This window comes from Mirounga leonina, unplaced genomic scaffold (genome assembly GCF_011800145.1).
Source record: "Mirounga leonina isolate KUSES-001 unplaced genomic scaffold, KU_Mleo_1.0 Mir_82, whole genome shotgun sequence".
In the NCBI taxonomy this organism is placed as follows: Eukaryota; Metazoa; Chordata; class Mammalia; order Carnivora; family Phocidae; genus Mirounga; species Mirounga leonina.
The window spans coordinates 30,025,339-30,046,388 of NW_023270825.1; the positions used below are offsets into that span (position 1 = coordinate 30,025,339).

Below are 21,050 nucleotides of genomic sequence, written 5' to 3' on the forward strand. Positions count from 1 at the left end.
GGGCAGGCGGGCGTTTGTGGAGAGGCTCTTTGGTGAGGAAAGTGGCAGCACAGACGCTGTGCGTCTGCCTTTCGATTTCCTGGTGGTGACATCTGTGTCTGGACCAGCTCGGGGCGAGTGTCCCAGCTATGTTGTCTGAGCTTCCTTTGCACAAGATGGCAATTGCTGTAGGTGCCCAAGTTGAAACAGTCCTATTTTAGAATGTTGGAGAGAGGAAGGTGTCCTGCAAATACACGCTGGGAAGTTTGGCATGAAAGAAGGCACCGATCTGTCTGTTTTAATCACAAGAAGCCTGGCTCTAGGAAAACCTTTCCTCAGCAGCAGGAGAGAGGTGGGAAGGGGGTCCTGCATCCCATGGAAAGCCGGGGCTGGTTAAAGGGGTCATTGAAAAATAGCTTGAAGCAGGCCGATGAATTGTGCTCTGTCTCTTGAGACCAGCCGCTGTTAGTCTATAAATATGAGTTCCCTGTCACGTCCCCTCCATCCTCCGGGCCAGCAAGAGCAGCAGAAGTCTAACCCTCATGCTGTTGAATCGCGTCGCAGGCACAGATGTGGGCCCAGCATGAAGAAGGCTGGTGCTTTGAGTGGTTTCCCGAGTGCTGGTTTACGCATATACATCTTTTCCCTTGGTCCCCGTGGCACGTATTCACGGAAAGCCAGCCGGAGTTGGGAGTGGCCTGGAACCCTGGACACTCTGCACGTTTGAACCGAGGCACCAGTTTCACGGTCCCGTTAACTAGCCTGTCTGAACACCGTGCTTGCGGCCCAGGTGCCTGAGGACCGGCTCTCCAGAGCAGCACGGTAACCAGCCCCGGGAAGCCCGTCTATCAGTGCTGTCCTCTCTGGCCTCCTCCTTAGCCGTGTGCGTCATTCCCTGAGCTCTCTGCTGCATGCCCTTGGCTGGCGTGGTGCAGCGCAGTGCACTGGGATCTGGGGCTTGCCCGCTGTCCCACACGAGTGCAGGACTGAGCTTTGGCACCTGGTGTCTGGTCTCAGCTCGTCGGGACTGTGGACCTGCCTGTGGTCCAGACAGTGGCAGCTGGTCCTGTGTGAGTTGGTGGCTATACCTGGAAATGTTCCAGGTGGTTACGGATCGCTGGAAGGGGACGGGAAGCTTTGGTTCGTACTGGAAGCCAGGAGTGGGTGGGTGTATGTTGTCACAGAGGTAGGGGGAATGGAACCTCTAAAAGCCCCTCTACTCCCTGAATGCTCATGCCTTCCCGTAAGATTGATGATAGGCAGGTGCCCAGCCGGAGTGAATGGGTGATGTGAAGCCAGAGAGATTTCCTAGGACTCGCTGGCTGCTCCTTCTCCCTGTTCATGTGATTAATTGCTCCATCTTGTTGGCCCATCATCCCCATCCCCAGTACCGTGGTTCGTTCTTCACCACCCCCGCCCCCAACCCCCATCCCCGGGTAATTGTAAAGGTTACTGTCACGTCCTTGCTGCCTGTCTCACTGCAACCACACCACTTCCTGCTTCGAAGCTGCCTGTCACTCCAGGGTGGAATCCAAGCTTCTCCACATGGCCTGCAGTCCTCCCGTCCGGCCCCAGCCCTTCACTCCTGCATCGTCTTCTCCCTTTTCCTTTTGTGAAGGTTCTGCTTCAGCTACAAGGGACTATTTCCTCTTTCTTAGATGTGTCAGGGTTTTTCCCCTTTGGCCTGAAACCACATTATTCCCTCCAACTGAGAATGGCCTTCTGATTCTTCCCCTTGCACCAAACCCTGTCCTTTCCTTACAGCTCAGACAGCAGCTGTGTATTCTGTGACTCCCTTCCAAGGAGTTTCTTCCTCTCCATATCTCTTGTTTCCGTAATTCTCCACAGTAGATGCTTAAGCAGGATGGGCATGGGGGGGTAGAATAAGATCGTCATTAAGAGCATGGGAGTGAGGGGTGCCTGGGTGGCTCAGTCGGTTAAGCGTCCAGCTCTTGATTTCAGCTTCAGTCATGATCTCAGGGTCCTGGGATCAAGCCCCACATCAGTCTCTGTGCTCAGCGTGGAGTCTGCTTGAGGATCTCTCTCCCTCTCCCTCTGCCCCTCCGCTGCTCGTGTGCTCTCCCTCCCTCTCCCTCTCTCAAATAAATCAATAAATCTTTAAAAAAAAAAAAAAAAAGAGCATGGGTGTGGAAGCTAATCGTCCCAGCTTTGCCACTTACTGGCTCTGTAACTCTGAGGAACAGCCTTGCTTTACTTGGCCATAGTGTCTTCATTTGTAGCCAGCGATGAAGCAGTACCCATTGCGTGAGGTTTTTGATTGGGATAGTACGTCTAAAATGCTTAGCACAGTGCCTGGTGTGTTGTTCGTGCTCCATGAGGGAAGTTCCATCCTGTTTCCCCGTATAGGAGCATCTCTTCATCTCTCCCTCTCCTTCTCCCTTTCGCCTGTGTAGGGCACTGCTGCCCTTTTCCAGTAACTAAAGCAGTTGGTGTCCTTAAGTGGCCAAAGTCCGTAGATTCTCAGGCAGGAATGTTAACAGGGAGGAGTCTTGCTCTCTTGAGTAACAACCTGGAGTCTCTCCTGGTGACAGTTCTGATCCTGGATATTATATAGCATTAGTTGTATTTTAGAGGCTTTAGCTAACCTCTTTCCACCTATGGTGTGGTGCCTTCTTTCCAGAGAGGAAGGTGGGTGCTACAGTCAGGCAGGGTGGGGCCTCGTGGTCTGTGGGCCAAGCCCAGCATCGTAAGAGTTGACCTGCTGGGACCCTCCTCCTGTGAAGGGCTGGCCCTTGTTCCTCAGAACTCCACCCAGTATCCTGACCGCTTTGAATAGCACCAGGCTAGTCTTATAGGGCAGACTTTCTGGCCCTTGGGCTGTGATGGAGCAAGGAGAATCTTCATCTTTAAAGTAACCCTTCCCTCCATTTTGGGATGGTCCTTCCTGGGGTGAATGAGCAGTGAACAATGTTTTTCCCATTGGTTGACTGTGGCTCTTGGTGAACAGGGGAGCTGAGGTACAGAGCTTTTGGAGTGGACCCTTGTTCTTTGCATTTCTGATCTATGAACCTCGACCTTTCTTCCCCCTCTCTGGAGGCCCTTTATACTCTCCTGGTAAGACGCACATTTTAGAAAAGGAGAAAGAGATGAGGATGGTGATGTGGTATGGGTGGGGACAGGAACGGAAGATTCCACGGTGAAAGGGGTAGGACATAGGCACTGGACCAAGCAACAGGGCTCTGGTGACAGATGGGAAATTGGAGATGGTCAGTCAAGGGTGTTTCATGAAGGGCCAATGGGAGAAGATTCTGTAAGTCAAAGCAGAGATCCTGGATTAAGAACATTCTGTGTTGGGCTCCACTGACAGCTGCTTTGGACCTTCCTGGTACTGCTCAGCAGCAAATACACACCTGTTTGGAGGGTGAAGGTCCAGTGGAGAGAGTGGGACTTAAGGTCCCGGGATTCCTCTACTTTAGTAGTTCTCATCCTTGTACGTTTGAACCTTTCACACGAAGTCCGCTCTCCCCCACTGACTTCACTGCCGTGCCCTCTGGGGCGTGTGACTTGAAGGTGACCAGTGCTATCCTGGGCTCGCAGGGTCCAGCCTGCATGACTGCAAGCAAAACTCCCCACTTCTAGAATGGTTTCAGACCTGGTGAAGGAGGGTTACTTGTCTCGCCTGTCAACACCTTCCTCCCTGCCCCCAAGCTAATGTACTGTCTCAGCCATGGTGTTTTAGCACACATTTGCCCTAATTTATGCCTGGTGAGATGTTGCCCACCAGCAGGCTCTTGCCACCACTCCTTGCTGAAGCTGCCCTGGTTTGGGTGTCTGCAAGCTTCCCAGATAGACGGTCTTTACTTCTAAAGCATTCTCATTTAAATAGAAAAACCCGGTTCTCTTCCCTAGAAGGATGTAGAACACTACTCGGGGGGTCTGGCTTGCGTCTGAGACCCCAGGGTTCTAGTGAGAAGGGCAGTTTACTTACAGGTAGACTGGACTCCTACTTCGGTGGCTTCTCTGCCCGTTCTCTCCTGTTCTGAATGCACGTATCGCTCCACGCCCCCTCCCTGACACTAAGACGCCCCATCAACTTGACAGTGCTATAAGGAGACCACTCAGTGGCTCTTCCTCTATACAGGACACAGGATTAGGTGAGGTTCCTGCCCTCCTTATGAGATGACACTGCCCCAAACACATAAAATGAAGACGTGGATTGTACGCCATGACGTTGGAGAGAGCAGCACTGTAGAGACGTGATGACCAGACATTTGAGCCCTGAGTGGGGAGGCAGCATGGTGTGGTGCAGTGTGGGCACAGAAGCCAGAGCAGGACCAGATCCTGCCTGTGTCTCTTCCCACATGTGGGGGAGTCACCCGTGAGCCCCAGCTTGCAGGGTTTCTGTGACAGCTATAGGAGCTGTCACGGGTGACATTCCCAGTATGGTGCCTGGGACGCCGGAAGAATGCAAGAAATCGTAGCCGCTGCTATTATGTATTTTATTAATGACTTAGTTTTTAAAATATTAACCAAAAAACACCTATTTGATGTAGACGATTTTGACAGTCTAGATGAGTATAAGAGAAACTTAATCACCCCAAATCCCAGTGCCCAGAGATAACCACGGTTAGCATTTAAATATATATATCCTCTGGGTAATTTTTCTATGTGATAGACAGCATATTCTTAAGAAAAAGAAATCTGAAAAAAAAAAAAAGAAATCTGATCAAACTATGTATTTCTGTGTACTAATGTTTTATTAAAATATAGCCATATATATTATTAAATTGCCTGTTACATCTTTTTTATATATGTTTTTTAAAGTGCATGTATACTATCTATTAAAAAGCCAAATCATATCACAAGGTGTACAATAAAAAACAAAGGTCTCCTGCTCTATCCTTTCTTACTCCCTGAGTCTTCCTCCTGGCTAGTGATCTTCTTGAAGGGAGGTGCTAGTTTAATTTATATTTGAACACCGTGTACTTAGCACAGTGCATATGGGCTCTCTTTACAGGGGGCTCTTTAAAAAAAAAAAAAAAACACAACAGATTTAAGTCAACACTTATTATAGAACATGACATACTCCTTAAAAAACATGCAGCTGAAATGTGTCAAGTTGATTCATTTTATGGAAGCTTAGAGAGGCTGTCCAAATCTTTGGCTGTATCGTATGGAGATTTTATTGACTGGAATGTTGCTTTTTGGTTTAGATTTTCAATTTTAATATGTCTTTTTGCTCTAAGAGATGTTGTAGTAGTGGAATTGAGCTTTGTTATCTGTTAGATTAGGTTAGCTAACGAGAAAAAAAGATACCCAAAGTAATAATGGCTGAAATAAGAAGTCTTTCTTTCTTGTATGTCAAAGTCTGGCAGTAGACAGCCCATGGTTAGCATGGCATCTCCATTCCACAAGCCCTCGGCTCCTTCCCATTCACAGCTCTGCCAACTTTGGGGCAGGATCTTACCCTCAAGGTCCAAGGTGGTAGCTAGATCTGCAGCTATCACATCTATGTTCCAGGCAGCACAGTGTAGGGAGGGATGAAGAAGGACCAAAGGCTGTGAGCTGGGAACTCTAAAAGATAGGTTACAGAAAGCAGCCACTTGATACTTCCGAGCTACCTGGTTGTGCTTTGGAACAGGGAGGATGGGAAGCATAGTTAATGTTACATGTGGCCAGGTGCCCATCATGCACTTTAGGGTTCTGTTACTATGGGTTGAGGGGAGAATAACCACAGAAGGGCGACTAGCAGTCTGGGTCACAGCTTTCAGGCCCTTTTCCTATCATTAATCCCTTGTTAGTCCTTCCATGATATGTTGCCAGGATTGCTAATGTAGCAATTCTTTTCTGCTGTGTTTTCAATTTGTTTTCTCTTTCTCATGGAACGCTGCTGACTCTGTCCTTCTGTTTTAACCCTTCCTTGGAGATTTCTCTCTCATCCACTCCTCTGGAGTCGGGGGCTTTGAGACACCTGCTTGGATGTGAGATGGTGGCCAACAGATGGATCTTTTCATCAAGGGCGGTAGCCTTCTGCTTTCTGCCTAGAGGGCTTCCGGTCATATCATTGACATCACTGGTTCCCAGTGGTGGCTGCAGACCTCTGGGGATGGGGCTGCTGTGAGGTCTTTTTGAATCTAAGTGTGTGTGCAGAAGAGTATAAATATTCATATGTCTGTTTTTCAAATGTAGGCACTGTTGTGTTGATAAAATACAAATTGGATTAAAAGTGCTTTTCTCAGTGGGTATTTTAATGGCGGGGTGGTTGGGGCACAGCTGTAATTTCATTCAAACCTGGGTTATGTCCTGGCTCTGCCTCTTACCACCTGTGGACCAGCCTCTCTGAATTTCAGTGCCCACATCTAAAAGTGCCTCCCTGACTTACTGGGAGAATTCTGATTACGGATGCAAATCACTTAGCCCGGTGCACAGCACACACCGAAGCCCCCATAAACATTAGCTCTGATGAGTGTTTTCTTCTTCTTTTTTTTTTTTTTTAATTTTTATTTATTTATTTTTTTATTTTTAAAGATTTTATTTATTTATTTGAGAGAGAGAGAGAATGAGAGACAGAGAGCATGAGAGGGAGGAGGGTCAGAGGGAGAAGCAGACTCCCTGCCAAGCAGGGAGCCCGATGCGGGACTCGATCCAGGGACTCCAGGATCATGGCCTGAGCCGAAGGCAGTCGCTTAACCAACTGAGCCACCCAGGCGCCCAAGTGTTTTCTTCTTAACTCTAAAAGTACATCGACCATTGTAGTAGCATTTGCTTTAAAGCTGAAAGGACCTGTTTCAAGAGGTTGGGAATCACTGCTGTAGCTTCTTCGGTGATTCTGATGTCGTCAGCCCTCAAACAGGTCTGGGGAGCACTGTCTAAACGGATTCAGTCAGAAACCTTTGGGGATGATTTGTATTCATTTGTTGACTCCATCAAGAAAAGCACTTCCCGAGCACCTTTATGCCTCCTCGGGTTAGAGGCGTTGAAAGGGAGGCCATCGTGGTCGGGCTGGGCTCTAGCTCTGGGTCACAGGACAGGGTCACTGTGCTGAGTGTTCTTTGGCTGCACCCAGAGCGCTTTCACACATCCAGTGGTTTCCTTTGCTTTCCTCTTCTGTACCCAGAGAGGGTGGATCCTAAATCCACCCAGTTCTCTCACCTTTCTGTCGCTCTTCTGCTGGGGCCTTCGGGCTGCCCGTGCTGAGCATCGCCGGGAAGCACGGCTCACCGGCTGTGCCAGGGGAACTCGGTGGAACTCTGTTGAACCGGCTGGGGCCTTGGCGACTGTGTCTCCTGGCCATCTCCAGCCTGCACTGCACCTGCTGAGGCCGAGAGGCGGGGAGTCTAGGCGGTGAATCATTTGCCTCGGTAAGCAAGTCTGGCCTCTCTTGGCCCTGCCTGGAGGGACAGAGTGGGCTGAGGGCCAGGGGCCAGGAGAGGCCAGGAGATGCTTGCCGGTCATGCTCCCACTGCGCACTAATGGTCCACAAGGCAAGCCCTTGCAGGTGGCTCCTGCCGCGTCAGCACGACGGGAAGGCTGCTGTGTGTGAGCCACCGACCTGTTGGCACTCTGGGCCGCTGGGTGGGGCTGGAGCCTGAGATCTTCCTCCTTCCTCCACTGGAGACAGCGGGCTGCAGGGAGCAAATGTCTCTAGTGCTGACTCAGGTGCCCTAAGGCCGGGCTGTGTCTAGTGAATGGGGCTTTTCTCTGGGGTGGAGTCATCTTGCCTGACTCCTCTTTGCCCTTGGGTTTAGCTGTTATTCAGCTGGGACGGGTGATGGAGCTTGGCTGGCCCCAGGAAAGCCTGACAGTGCTTTTAGGGGACTACAGACTCAGAGAAGGTCAGAAGTAAGGGGATGGGGGCCTGGTGCAGATTGCACAGTGGTGGAGCCAGAACCCAGACATTCTAGGCCTTCAGCTCTTGCTCTTTTCTTTCTGTCTAGTTGCCACTCAGAGATTGTTCTCGCTGTGGTGGAAGGGAGGGGATGCCTTGGCGTAGATCTGGTGGTTGAACTGAGCTTTGGCAGGAACAAGCAGGAGCACAGGTTTTGCGTAACTGGAGAGATAAGAGATCTAAGCCAGGGAAAGGTCCCTTGCAGGGTGCCCTTGGCTACAGACCGTACCAGTTTCCTTCTCCCTACACTGAGAAAACAAACACAAGCTGAGGCAGGATCCTGGGCTAGGATGGCAGATTGAACGTGTACGTGGACTGCGTCTGCTGGTGCTCACTCTCAAAACCCGGCTAAAACTGCAGGAGCTCACAAGGCCAGAGGGAGAGGAGGCCACGGCAACCGAGTTCGGGAAGCTGGAAAACAGGTGGGTGAACGGTAACTAGCTGACTTAGGACATTTGAAAAAGATCATTTTAAGCTGACAGTGAGGAAAGCAAAGAACCCATCCATCAGTTTATATCACAGATGCCTAAAAAGTCTAGCAAGTGGCAGCACCAGGCACCTGGAGCTGGGGCGAAGTGGAGTCCTCAAGTAAAGAAGATTGGGTAGCAGTGGTACGACGTGCAGTGGAGTCCCATGGATCTTTCTTCTCCAGTCCGTGAAGCCACCTGACCTCCCTCTCCTTTTGGAAGGGGTAAACGGTTTCTGGACGGGGACACCAGGCACAGTGGAGGGTATGGGTACTTTAGTACTTTATAAAGAAAAGGAGGGATGAAGTAAGTGTTTACAGGCTGACGCCTGCATTCCGAGACTACCTCGGCCCCCCTCGTGACTGGCTTCCCAGCACACTGGCGGCCAGGACTTCCCTTTCCTAGCCATTCGGGAGAGTACTGCTCCCTGAGAGCACGTGACCAGCTCAAGAGAAGTGACCTCGAGCTATTCTTGCCTAGGCTGACCCAGATCCTCCCACTGTGAAGCTCAAAGTTGACAGATTCCTCCTATGTGCTGGGAGGTTCTAGTCCGCTTTGGGTTCCTCATGCCTTTCCCTGCCTACTTACTATGGAAAACTTACAAGCAAGGAGAATCCTGACAAGTGCCCGTGTACTCACCAATTCCAACACTGCCCAACTCGTGGGAAATCTTTCTTCTGTCATCCCACTCATTCCCCAGCCTTGATTATTTTGAAGGAAATGTGTAGCATCATTTCACATTTTTGGTAAATGTTTCAGTAGGTACTTTAAAGTATAAGGACTTCTTTTTAAAACCAAAGCACAATTTGGTTCTCAATCATGAACATACAACAGATTGCTATGACTCTGAGCAAAAGAGCATTAGAGGCCAAAGCACAAACAGGAAAAGCAGCTAAAGCAAACTATGCTGGGAGAAAACAAAGAAGTAAAAAAGGACCATCAGTGATACATTCAGGTAGAAGAAAAGATACTGTGCCCGTATTACAAAAACAGCTGTTACAGAAATACATGCCACTTCAAAAAAAAAATTTTTTTTCAGAGAAGGAAAGAGAGCTTCCTTAGCAATTAAAACCATGATAGGGAAATGAAAAGCACAATAGAAGGGTTCAAAGGTAAAGTGATGACATCTCCAAAAGAAGAGCAAAAAGAAAAAAAACAGATGGGAAAAATAGAGGAGAAAAGATCAGAAAATTGGAGGACCAGTCTAGAAAGTCCGATATCCAGATAACAGAGGTTTTAGAGAGGGACAACAGAAATATAGGCGAGGAAATTAACAGTATAATACTTCAAGAAAATTCTCTGTTACTGAAAGACATGAGCGTGCAGATTTCAAAGTACTCACTAAGTTCCCACCTCAAGCCACATCCCTCTAAGATTTCAGACCACAGGGAACTAAGAAGAGAGTAGAAATTTCCCAAAGGAAAAGATACATCATTTACAGAGCATCAGGAAGCAAAATGGCTTGAGGCTTCTTAACAGCAGTGTTGGAAGAGAAGAAAATGATGCATAGTGTCTTCAAAATTATGGAGGGAAATCTCTAATCATTTTTATACCAAGTATAGGGATGGAAAATAGGCAATTTCCCAACAACAAAAAAGAACCTTCCATGCATTCCTTTCTAACGAGCTACTGGAGAATGCACACCACCAAAGCAACAGAAGAAGCCAGCAGAGAAAGTGGGGTGCAGGACACAGGGATTAACACAGGAGAGGGATGAGGGAAAAGCTCCTCAGACTGTGAAGGGGGACTCCAGGAGCATGGCTGAGCACCAGACCTAGAGGTTGGGCAGTTGAAATCCGGCACTGTGACTCAGGGCTGTCATCACCAGCTCAGCTGCTGGTGGTGTTACATTGATTTAACCCGAGGACTCACGGCCTGGGGGAGCCTGGTCCAGATTCTTATCTGTGCTTGGCCAGCTTGCTCATGTGCTGATGAAGCTCCTGCGCACTCCTTCTTGCCCCACTTACCGGATAGACGAGTGTTTGCTTTGCCCAACCCGAGAACCAGAGGTAGGCCAAGGTCAATTCAGAGCAAGGAAATACAGAGGAGCTCACGCCTGTGTATGTGACCTTATTTGGAAATCGAGTCCTCGTAGATGTAATCAAGTCAAGATGAGGCCGCGCTAGATGAAGACTGGCTCTAATCCAATGACTGGTTTCTGTATAAGAGGAGGGAAGTTTGGATACAGACACACAGAGATGAGCAGGCCATGGGAAGACATGGAGACAGACACACAGAGGGCACACAGCCAGATGAAGACGTTGGAGTTAATGCTGCCCTGAGCCAAGAAGCACCAAGAATTGCTGGCAGCCACCAGCAACTAGAAGAGGCAGGGAAGGATTCTTCCTTCCTGAGAGCCTTTGAAGGGAGCAGAGCCCTGCCCACATCTTGACTTTGGACTAGAAGTCTAGCCTCCAGAATGGAGAGAGCATAAGTTTCTGTTGTAAGCCACCACATTTGTGGTAGTCATGTTATAGCGCCCTAGAAAACTAGTATGCCCAGCTCCATTTGTACTTGCCCCTCACTCTTTCCACACTAAACAATATCTTATTTAGGGATGTATACATAGGTGGTAAAATTTTAAAAAGAAGGAAAGGAATGAATGACAAGAGTCAGGAAAGGGATATGACAGGGAGGGACACACATAGCTTCTAAGGGACTGGATGGAGTCACAGGAGTTTTCATCTCCTTTTCTTTAAACCATACATACATTCTTCTATGTGTATATACATTTGACAATAAATTGGGGGGAAAAAAAGACTAAACCAAGCAGAACATGACCTTCAGAAGAGAGGTAGACCAGTTGCTTTATCTGGGACAGCTGGTGCTGATTTATTCGAACTAAAAAGGTCTGGGGACAGGAGTCTTGGCGCCAAGGTAAACATTTAGCAAATCAGAGCCCCTTGTGCTAATGGAGATGAATAATAAATAAGAAATCTCAAAATGATAAATCATCAGCCAAAGCTAAATTTACCATTACGACATATGGGAGTGTCTCCTCAGTTATGCCAAGTTTTGAGAGCCTGGCCTCCAGCTAAATGATATTAGGTCAGACACTGAGCCCTCTGTGGCCATCCCCGCCTGCCTCATTTCTCCCTCTGATAACAGGAGCTGGCCTTTTCGGTGGTCTGTATGAAATACCACTGAATCCCGTAGAAAAGTCACTCCACCTCTCTGTATTCATGGAGGTTCGACATTCATTTTGTCGCAATTTGCCTTTATTCCTCTCAACACTTCTAAATTTTTTTTTAAAGATTTTATTTATTTATTTGACAGAGACACAGTGAGAGAGGGGACACAAGCAGGGACAGAGGGAGAAGGAGAACCGGACTCGCCACTGAGCAAGGAGCCCAATGTGAGACTTGATCCCAGGACCCTGGGATCATGACCTGAGCTGAAGGCAGACACCTTGGGATCATGACCTGAGCCGAAGGCAGACACCTAACGACTGAGCCACCCAGGCGCTCTAAATGTTTCTTTGTAACAGACAGAAGGCCTTAGGCTCAGAGTTTGACCTGTGACAGGATCTACTGAAACTTAGTTATTTTTGTTTTTATTTTATTTATTTGTACAGGTTAACTGATATTAGAATAGTTGTGTTTTTTATTTGTAATATAAAATTTCTTTTACTAATTTTTAAAAAGTCAATGTAAAGAAAAATATTAAGTAAATGGTGGATAGGTGGTATCCTGATCTGGATATAATCATGAATAATGTCTGTGGGTTACGGAGGTTTGGAAAGCTGGTTATCTTCCTGATTGTAGCAAAACGTAGGCTCCTATTGATGTACACTTTGTCTTGACCTAATATTCAATTTTGTCTTGTATCTTCCCATACAATATGTACAGAAGGCCCCTAAGGGCAGAATCACTAGCTTTTCTTCCCTGCGTTCCCCAACCCGACCTGGCAGCAGCTGGGTGTGTGAGTCACCAGGGAGCCCTGGCTGTGGTGTTTCTCTCTCTACAGTCTCAATATCTTGCCTGGTACACGCTGGCTCCCCTTCGTGCCTCAGGGATGGATCGCACTGGGGGGATGCCCCCCTCCCCCGGCACCCATAGGATGGGAAAGTGGGTAGTCTGAGAAGATGCACAAGATACTTCTTCAGTGAAATAAGTGACCAGTGAGTGGTCAGTTCTTTCAGAGAGGCTGGTTCTGTGCTGGTTCCTGGAGGGAGAACAGTGTGGGTTCCAGAAGAAAGAGAATGGGGTTTTTGCCCTCGAGGAGTCCTGTCCATCAGCTTCCGGAGGAGATGATGAGACACGCATGCATGCAGCACTTGGGAATGATTTAAAAGAAGTATGTAGTGTTAAATTGTATGATAGAGGTTTTGGGTGCTGAAGGAATAATTCGGGAAAAGGGGGAGCAGTGAAGACTAGTTAACCAGTGACTGTGTGGGGATCTGACGGAAATTGAAATAAGCCTGAAAGACAATAGGATTCCTTTCTGTCCTCTGGATGGCACAGCACATGAAGAGAGATCTGGCTTTGGAGCCCATCTCCGTTCCTCTCTCACTGCGGGCAACTGACTTAACAGTTCTGTGTCGGATTCAGCATGGGTGACATAGGGAAAATATTTGCACCTACTTCAGAGGGTTGATTTAAGGATTAAGGCATTGTACGTGAAGCTCTTTACATACATTATGCAAAGAGCATCATGCCACTACATAGCCAGGGATCAGTAATGGGTAGCTAGCATTATTAATTTATCAACCATTCCATTTATTCTACAGCAAAAAATTATTGCATGGTTATCGTCTGTCAGGGACTCCCAGGCTTCCCACAGTGTCCTCAGTACCTTGGACACTGAGTCCCATGGCTTACACTTATGTATGAGACGCTTAATCATCAGAGTAACAATAATAGCTGTAGTGTCCCGAGTCCCTGTTTAGGTGTCAAGCATTCTGCTAGGTGCTTCGTTACTACATCACCTTTATTTATTTATTTATTTATTTAATATAGGAGAAGGAAGTTTTTTTTTTTAATTAAAAAATTTTTTTTTATATAGGAGAAGGAAGTTTATTATTTAAAAAAAATTTTTTTTACTACATCTTCTTTATTTATTTATTTAGATTTTTATTTATTTATTTGACAGAGAGAGACACAGCGAGAGAGGGAACACAAGCAGGGGGGAGTGGGACAGGGAGAAGCAGCTTCCTGCCAAGCAGGGAGCCCAACACGGCGCTCGATCCCAGGACCCTGGGATCCTGACCTGAGCCGAAGGCAGACGCTTTAACGACTGAGCCACCCAGGTGCCCCTACATCGTCTTTAATCTTTATTCCCATTTTATAGAAGTGAGAGTAGAAATGCAGAGTTTATAAAACTTGTCCAGGGTCACATGTAGAGTGTCAAGGCTAGGATCTAAATTGTCTGCTTTTTGGGTTTTTTTCTGATCCATTCTGACTCTTGTTCCTGTCGCCGTATACCCATTATGTCCCAAATTGAACTTGGCTTCCTCAAAGGGCTTTGCCTTTCAACTTCAATCAGGTGTGCCACCATTCTACTTGTCACCCACGTCTGAAAGTCTGGGAACCTCTGCCTTCTCCATCAAGCCTCTCTATTGGGTTAGTCACTAAGGCTTTTAGTTCAGATGCACCTTTTCCTCCCTGTTTCCCGTACCTGGCTAGCCCCCCATTGACTTAGCCTAGACTTGCTCCACTGCCCTACCCGTGAGAGGTGAGCTTTACACAATACGCTTGGATGGACTTCATTAGATTTTGATAAAACATTCTTAAATTTTCTAAGAAGTAAAGCACAATGATTTGTTTTTGCGCTGGCTGTTTGTCAGTGGTAGAACCTCAGAAGGGTCTAACTGCCATGGTACAGAAGAGTGAGCTGCTATGATTAGAACCCTTCTCTCCCCAGGGAAAGTGTACTGGGAGGGAGCTACTCCATTCTGTTTTTACAAGTAAAACCTTTTTCTTTAACAAACGGGACAATTGGATAGTCACATGCCAACACATGAGGTTGAACACCATTATGTGGTACACAAAAATAAACTAAGAATGGATCAATGACCTAAACATTAGAGCTGATCCCGTAAAACTCTTAAAACATAGAGGTGAATCTTCATGAACTTGGATTTGGCAATGGAATCCTTGATGTAACATCAAAAGCATGACCAACAAAATAAAAAACAGATAAAGTGGACTTCATCTAAGTTAAAAGCTTTTGTGCATCCAAGAACATTGTCAGGTAAGCGAAAAGACAGCATACAGAAAGGGGAAAAATATTTGCAAATCATACATTTGATAAGGGTTTAGTGCCCAGAATATATAGAAAGAAGTCTTATTACTCAAAACAAAAAGACATTTCTTGAAAGAAGATATACAAATGGCAAACAAGCACTTGGGAAGATGCTCAGCATCATTAGTCGTTAGGGAAATGCAAGTCAGAACCACAGTGATACACGACTCCACATCCATTAGGATGGCTATAATTTTTAAAAAGTAAATAAAAAGGAACATAAGTGTGGTGAGGATGTGGAGAAATTGGAACCCTCATACATTGTTGATAGGGATGTAAAATGGTGCAGCTGCTGTGGAAAACAGCAAACATAGAATTACCAGAAAAACCTAGTAATTCCACTCCTAGGTACATATCCCAAAGGACTGAAAACAGGTCTGGAAGCAAATAGATGTACCTGTATGTGCATAGCAGCAGTACCTCACAATAAGCAAAAGGTGGCAACAGCTCAAATGTCTATCGTGGACAGATGGATAAACAAATTGTGGTATATACATACAACGGAATATTACTCAACCATAGAAAGGAGTGCCATGTGGGTACAAGCTATTATATAGAGGAAACTTGAGAATATTATGCTACGTGAAATAACCAGATGTATCACTACCGCATGATTCCATTTGTATAAAATATCTGCAACAGGTAAATCCAAATCCATAGAGATAGCACATTGGTGGCTGTTAGGGGCCGGGTGGAGGGAAAATGGGGAGTGATTGCTGATGAGTATGGATTTCCTTTTGGGGGTGATAAAAAATGTTTTGGAACTAGATAGAAATCAAGAGATGTAGCCAGGATTACTAGCTGGCTTCTGATTACAGCCTCTTCTCTTTGCTGAGGTCAGGACCCCAAGGCCAGGGATTTCTAACTCTGATGCCTTCAGGGGTCCAACATATGGGGAAATTTGTTTGAAGTCCACTGGATTTAAGGCAGCAGGGAGTGGTGGGTCTAGGTGGAACTGGGCTGGACCTGTACTATCTAAAGGCATTCATATTCAGGCAGATCTTTCCTGGGCTGATTCTTGCCCCATCTCTGTCATTCTGCCATCCCTCTTGAGCCATCTGACAGACTAATGTATTTAAAATATCATCTTCACCATGCCATTCGTTTTCTAAAAATCCATTTCCTGTAACAGAACCAAAACTTCTTTGCTCCCCCTTCCAGCGTAGCATCTGTGGAAGCTCAGCTGGTTCTGTATGTAATCTGAAACTGTTACCCTCCTCCCACTCACCCCGTCCCAGCACCTGGAGTTGGGGGTGGGGGTGGGGTAACAAGACCAAACCCTACTGGCTGTGTAATCGGATGGGCTCACTCTGAATCTTTGGTTTAAGGGCGGCTTAGAAATGGTCAGCGGCTGGTGGCTGCCTCTCTACAGGGAATGGTGAGTTTCTTTAGTGCCACTGGCCCAGCATATTTGTCTGTTATCTCTGCTGGCAGAGATGGGGAGAGGGACACAGAAGAATCTGGGAAGATTTTTGTTATTCAATGAGATGGAGAAAGTTGGGTTTTGTTGTTGTTGTTGTTGTTGTTGTTTAATTTGCCCAAACCTTTAGAGGCTTGGAAGGTCAGAATGGGGAGGGGTGTGTCAGGGGAGTCAGAGAGGGTGTGGAGGAGGAACACCGAGTCCATTAGATCTAGGGAGGGGCTGGCACTGTTTTCTTTGTGCTTCCAGCTCTATAGCTCCTTGTAATCCCTCTTCACTGCTGATTTTCTGAGAAGCACGTAGGACACACATCTTTGGCCCACATCCTTCTAGTATGTAGCAATTCAGTGGACGCTTGCAGGCTGGGGGCAGAAAGAGGAAAGTACAGTGTGACTTGAGGGACCTGCCTAAGGTCCTTGCCCTCAAAGGCACCCCGGAGCCCCTCCTTGGTGCCCAGAGCACCACCATCACAGATCCCTTTCTTTAGATATTTAAAGAATTTGAGCTCTCCAGAGAATCTTAAATTTCAAAGGCCTCTCGGAGAGGTAAAGGTAAAGCCATCTTAAGAGCCCCTCAGTGGGAGTCAGTGGAGAATCAACCCAGGAAGGGTGTAACCCGGCCCACGTAGGGCTCAGAACTCATTTTTTCATTGTTTACCTAGACAGAATGGCTGGAGGAACTGAGTCAACCTTTTCTTAGTTGTTATTCTGTCTTCAGTGGATTCCTTTCTCCACCCTCCCCATTTGGACTTGAATAGCAGGGTTGGGGAGAGACTCCTTTCTCCTCTGAAATCCTGAGTATAGAGCTCTGAGTTCTGGGCGGTTCAGTGTCCAGCCCACAGGAGGTTGTGCTTGCATGGCATCTTCAGAACCATCCTACTTGTGGAAATGGAGATCTGGCTTGCATGCCTCCACCGCCCGCTCAGAGTTCCTTGGCTTAGCCTACAGCACTTTAGACAATTAGCGTTTTTGCTCTTTTTAGGAAGATTGGCTCCTGCAAGGGGACACATATCCCTGGAACCGTCCTGTAGGGGAGGTGGCCACCTCAGCTACCGTCCTAGGAGAGCCAAGATGGCTCCACATGGTGGTGCTTTGGTGTTAGACAGGCCCAGAGTATAACTGGTTTGGGGCACTAGTTCTTTCTTCCTGGGTCATATCCACAGAGATTCGTGGGTGTGAAAGTGTGTGTGTACGCTCTGACTTCTCCAGCTTGTCAGCCAGTTCTCGATGCCTGGGGTTGAGTTCCCAGCTCAAAGGAAAATCTCTATGCCCAAAAGACATGTTTTCTTATAGGCTTAAGTGAAGTAACTTGGAGAGGTTCATGGAAACTGTCCAGGCACAGTCTGAAACCTTGGAAATTCACCATGCACCACCATTCCTTGTGGTCTGAGAGTGGTTATGGCCCAGGGGTGCCCGGGCAGACAGGAAGCCCAAGTAGGCTCTCCTCAAAGAGGGGGTCAGCTGTGACCTCATGACTCCTTCCATAGGGTATGAATGGGCTGTAAGCCTTGAGGCTTAAGAGAGAGGGCTCTTGAGTCTGGCTGCCTGTGTTGCAGTCCTAGCTTATTAGTTGGTGCTGTATCTCAGTTTCCTCATCTTATAAAAAGGATGTGGCAGTGATACCTACCTCCTAAGGTTGTTATGAGTTAAAGATAATGCCTATAAAAGACTTGGCACAAAAATGGATGTATCGTAGGTGCATCTTACCAAAAATGATGGTTCCTACCATCAGTCCATGGTAGCTGCGCAGGGAGCCCGAAGGAGAGGACAAGAGTCTGGCAGGAGGGCTCTGTATTTGCTGGTTTTCCTATGATTAATGCAGACTTTCTGGTTTCTTCTATGTCCTTTCCTTGCCCAGTATTGATCCTCCAGAAGGTGGAGAACGGAGACCTGAGCAACAAGATTCTGAAGATCACTGATTTTGGCCTGGCTCGAGAATGGCATCGAACCACAAAGATGAGCGCAGCAGGGACATATGCTTGGATGGCACCCGAAGTCATTCGTGCCTCCATGTTTTCCAAAGGCAGTGACGTGTGGAGGTAAGGTCCAGAGGCTCAGGGTCAGTGCTTCCCAGGTCTGTTTTGGCTGCACACACGTTTCAGGACTTGGAGAATTGAAGATGTGTAGACTCCCAGGCACGCCAAATAGGTCTAAGTGACCCATTCAAAGCAATCTACAGTAATTCCCAGGTTGGCATGGGGCTGTTTCTAATGCTTTCACCTACCCAAAGTCCCTTTAGTGCTGTGGCAGGTACCACCTCTGTGTGTTGGTGATTGCTCCATAGGAAAGACCAGTAGATCTCAGGGGCAGTGTGCACTCACATCTCTGACGGTAGGGTGGTGAGGGCACCCGGTCATTCCTCGGAACCTTCTCCAGGGTCATCCTAGCTGCCTTAGCAACTGTGGCTGTTACTGCTGGACCTGTCCGCACTGTAAGCTCTTCACCTGATGAGTATTCTTTGTGCGATCTCTTTTATTTTGGTGGGTTGGAAATGAGCCTTTCTAGTTGTCTGGTTAACCTTTTAGTCGGGGCTCTATCTGTTGAACAGTGATATAGAAATGGGAAAAGATGGGTCTCAAGCAGGTACCCAGAACCTCAGAGTCACAGATTCGACCAACCACCCCACTAGTAAATATCAGCCAATAGGTCATAAAGACATGGATCTAAAAATCTTGTACCCCCAAAATAAATAAATAAATATATAAATATCTCTTGTATCTATCTATCTATCTATCTATCCATCCATCTATCTATCTATATCTTGTCTTCGCTGATGGGAGGATGAGCTTCTACAGAGTATGCATCCTCATGGCTGTGAGATAGTAACATCACCATGGTAATACCAAAGGAAAAGACTATAGGTTATCATTGTACTTGGTCCATGAATTTGTTTCTTCCTGATGAGTTGTAAAGTGAGCCTGTGTGTGTATATGATGAGTGTGTATATATTTTTTTAAAGATTTTATTTATTTGAGAGAGGGAGAGCGCGCACGAGTAGGGGGCAGAGGGGGAGAGAGAGGAAGGGGGAAAGAATCCCAAGCAGACTCTGTGCTGAGCCCGATGTGGGGCTCAGTCTCACGACCCTGAGATCATGACCTGAGCCAAAACCAAGAGTCGGATGTTTAACCAACTGAGCCACCCAGGCACCCCGAGTGTGTGTATTTTAAATAACAGTTTATTGGGATCTTACACACGTATTACAGAGTTCACCCTTTAAAATGTATAAGAGGGTGCTTTTTAGTAAATTTACCAAATTTGTACCAATCACCATTGTTTAATTGCTAGGGCTGCTATAAGAAATTACCAGGTGGCTTTAAAGAATAGACATTTGTAGTCTGGAGGCCAGAAGTCTGAAACCAGTATTTACAGGGCTACACTCCCTCCAGAGACTTTAGGGGAGATTCTGTTCCACATAAGGATTTTGCATATTAGGACATGGATATATTATTTTAGGACCACCGTTCCAACCACTACACCTGCTGTCTATTTCCAGAATATTATTATCGCACCAAAAAGAAACCCAGGGCCTATTAGTAGTCATTCCTGAATCCTGCCTCCCCCTACCCCCAGCAACTACTAATTTACTTTCTGTCTCCATGGGTTTGCCTATTATAGACATTGCATATACATGGAATCATACAATATGTGGTCTTTGTGACTGGCTTCTTTTCTCATGTTTTCAGGGTTCATCCATGTTGTAGCATGAGTCAGAACTTTGTTCCTGTTTGTAGCAGAATAATATTCCATTGTATGGAAATATGTTTATCCATTCATAAGTTGCTGGACATTGGAAGTGTTTCCACTTTTTGGCAGTTGTGAATAATGCTGTTATGGACATTTTTGTACAAGCTTTTGTGTCAGCATATTTTCAGTTCTCTTGAGTATATACCTAGGAGTGGATTTGCCAAGCCATATGGTAATTCTGTGTTTAATTTTTGTGTGTGTGTGTGTGTGTTTAATTTTTTGAGGAACCACCAAACTATTTTTTATCACAGCTATGTCATTTTCCATTTTCATTAGCAATGTAGGAGGGTTCCAATTTCTGTGCATCCTCTCAACACTTACATGTCTTTTTAATTACTGCTATGCTGTTAGATATGAAGTGGTATCTCATTGTAGTTTTGGTTTTATTTCCCTAATGACTACTGATGTTGAACGTCTTTTCATGGCTTATTGGCCATTTGTATATCTTTTCTGGAGATATACAGGTCTCCAGATATAAAGGTTTATTGAAATCCTTTACCAATTTTAAAATTGAGTTATTTGTCTTCTTATTTTTAAGTTGAAAGAGTTCTTTATATATCGTTAATACAAGTCCCTTATCAGATACATGATCTGCAAATATTTCCTCCCTTTGTGCGGTCTCTTTACTTTCTTGATGGTGTTCTTTGAAACACAACATTTTTAATTTTGACGCAGTCCAATTTATCTGTTTTTTTCTCTGGTTGCTTGTGCTTTCGGTGTCATATTTAAGAAACCATGCCCTGGGTTATGAATATTTATACCTGTTACCTTCTAAGAGTTATAAAACTTAGCTTTTACGTTTAGGTCTGTGTTCTTTTTTGAGTTAATTTTTGTATGTGGTGTGAGGTAAGGGGTTTAACTTCATTCTTTTGCTTGTGACTACAGTAGTCCCTCCTTATCAGTGGTTTTGCTTTTTTATGGTTTCATTTACCCATGGTCAACCATGGTCTGGAAGGTCAGACCTATCATCAGAATACCTAACGCTGTGTCACAGCGCCTACATCATTCATCTCACTTCATCTCATCACATAGGCTTTTTAATCATCTCACATCATCACAAGAAGAAGGGTGTATATAGAACAGTAAGATTTTGAGAGAGAGAGAGCATATTTATATAACTTTTATTATAGTATATTATTATAATTCCATCTTATTATTAGTTATTGTTCATTTCTTACTATGCTTAATTTACAAATTAAACTTTATCATAGGTATGTATGTATAGGAAAAAACATATATAGGGTTCTGTGCTACCTGCAGCTTCAGGCATCCACTGAGGGTTTTGAAATGTATCTCCCATGGATAAGCGGGGACTCCTGTATTTGTTGAAAAGGCTATTCATCTAATTA

General features: G+C 46.1%; 1 protein-coding gene across 2 annotated transcripts in view; it reads left to right on the forward strand.

The window, feature by feature from the left end:
- MAP3K9 (mitogen-activated protein kinase kinase kinase 9) overlaps nt 1-21,050 on the forward strand; it is a 77,084-nt gene that overhangs the window by 26,992 nt on the left and 29,042 nt on the right. For both annotated transcript variants that reach the window (XM_034992223.1, XM_034992222.1), the window contains exon 3: nt 17,816-17,996. In XM_034992223.1, the coding sequence (XP_034848114.1) occupies nt 17,816-17,996 (181 nt within the window). The remainder of the gene's footprint in view (nt 1-17,815; nt 17,997-21,050) is intronic.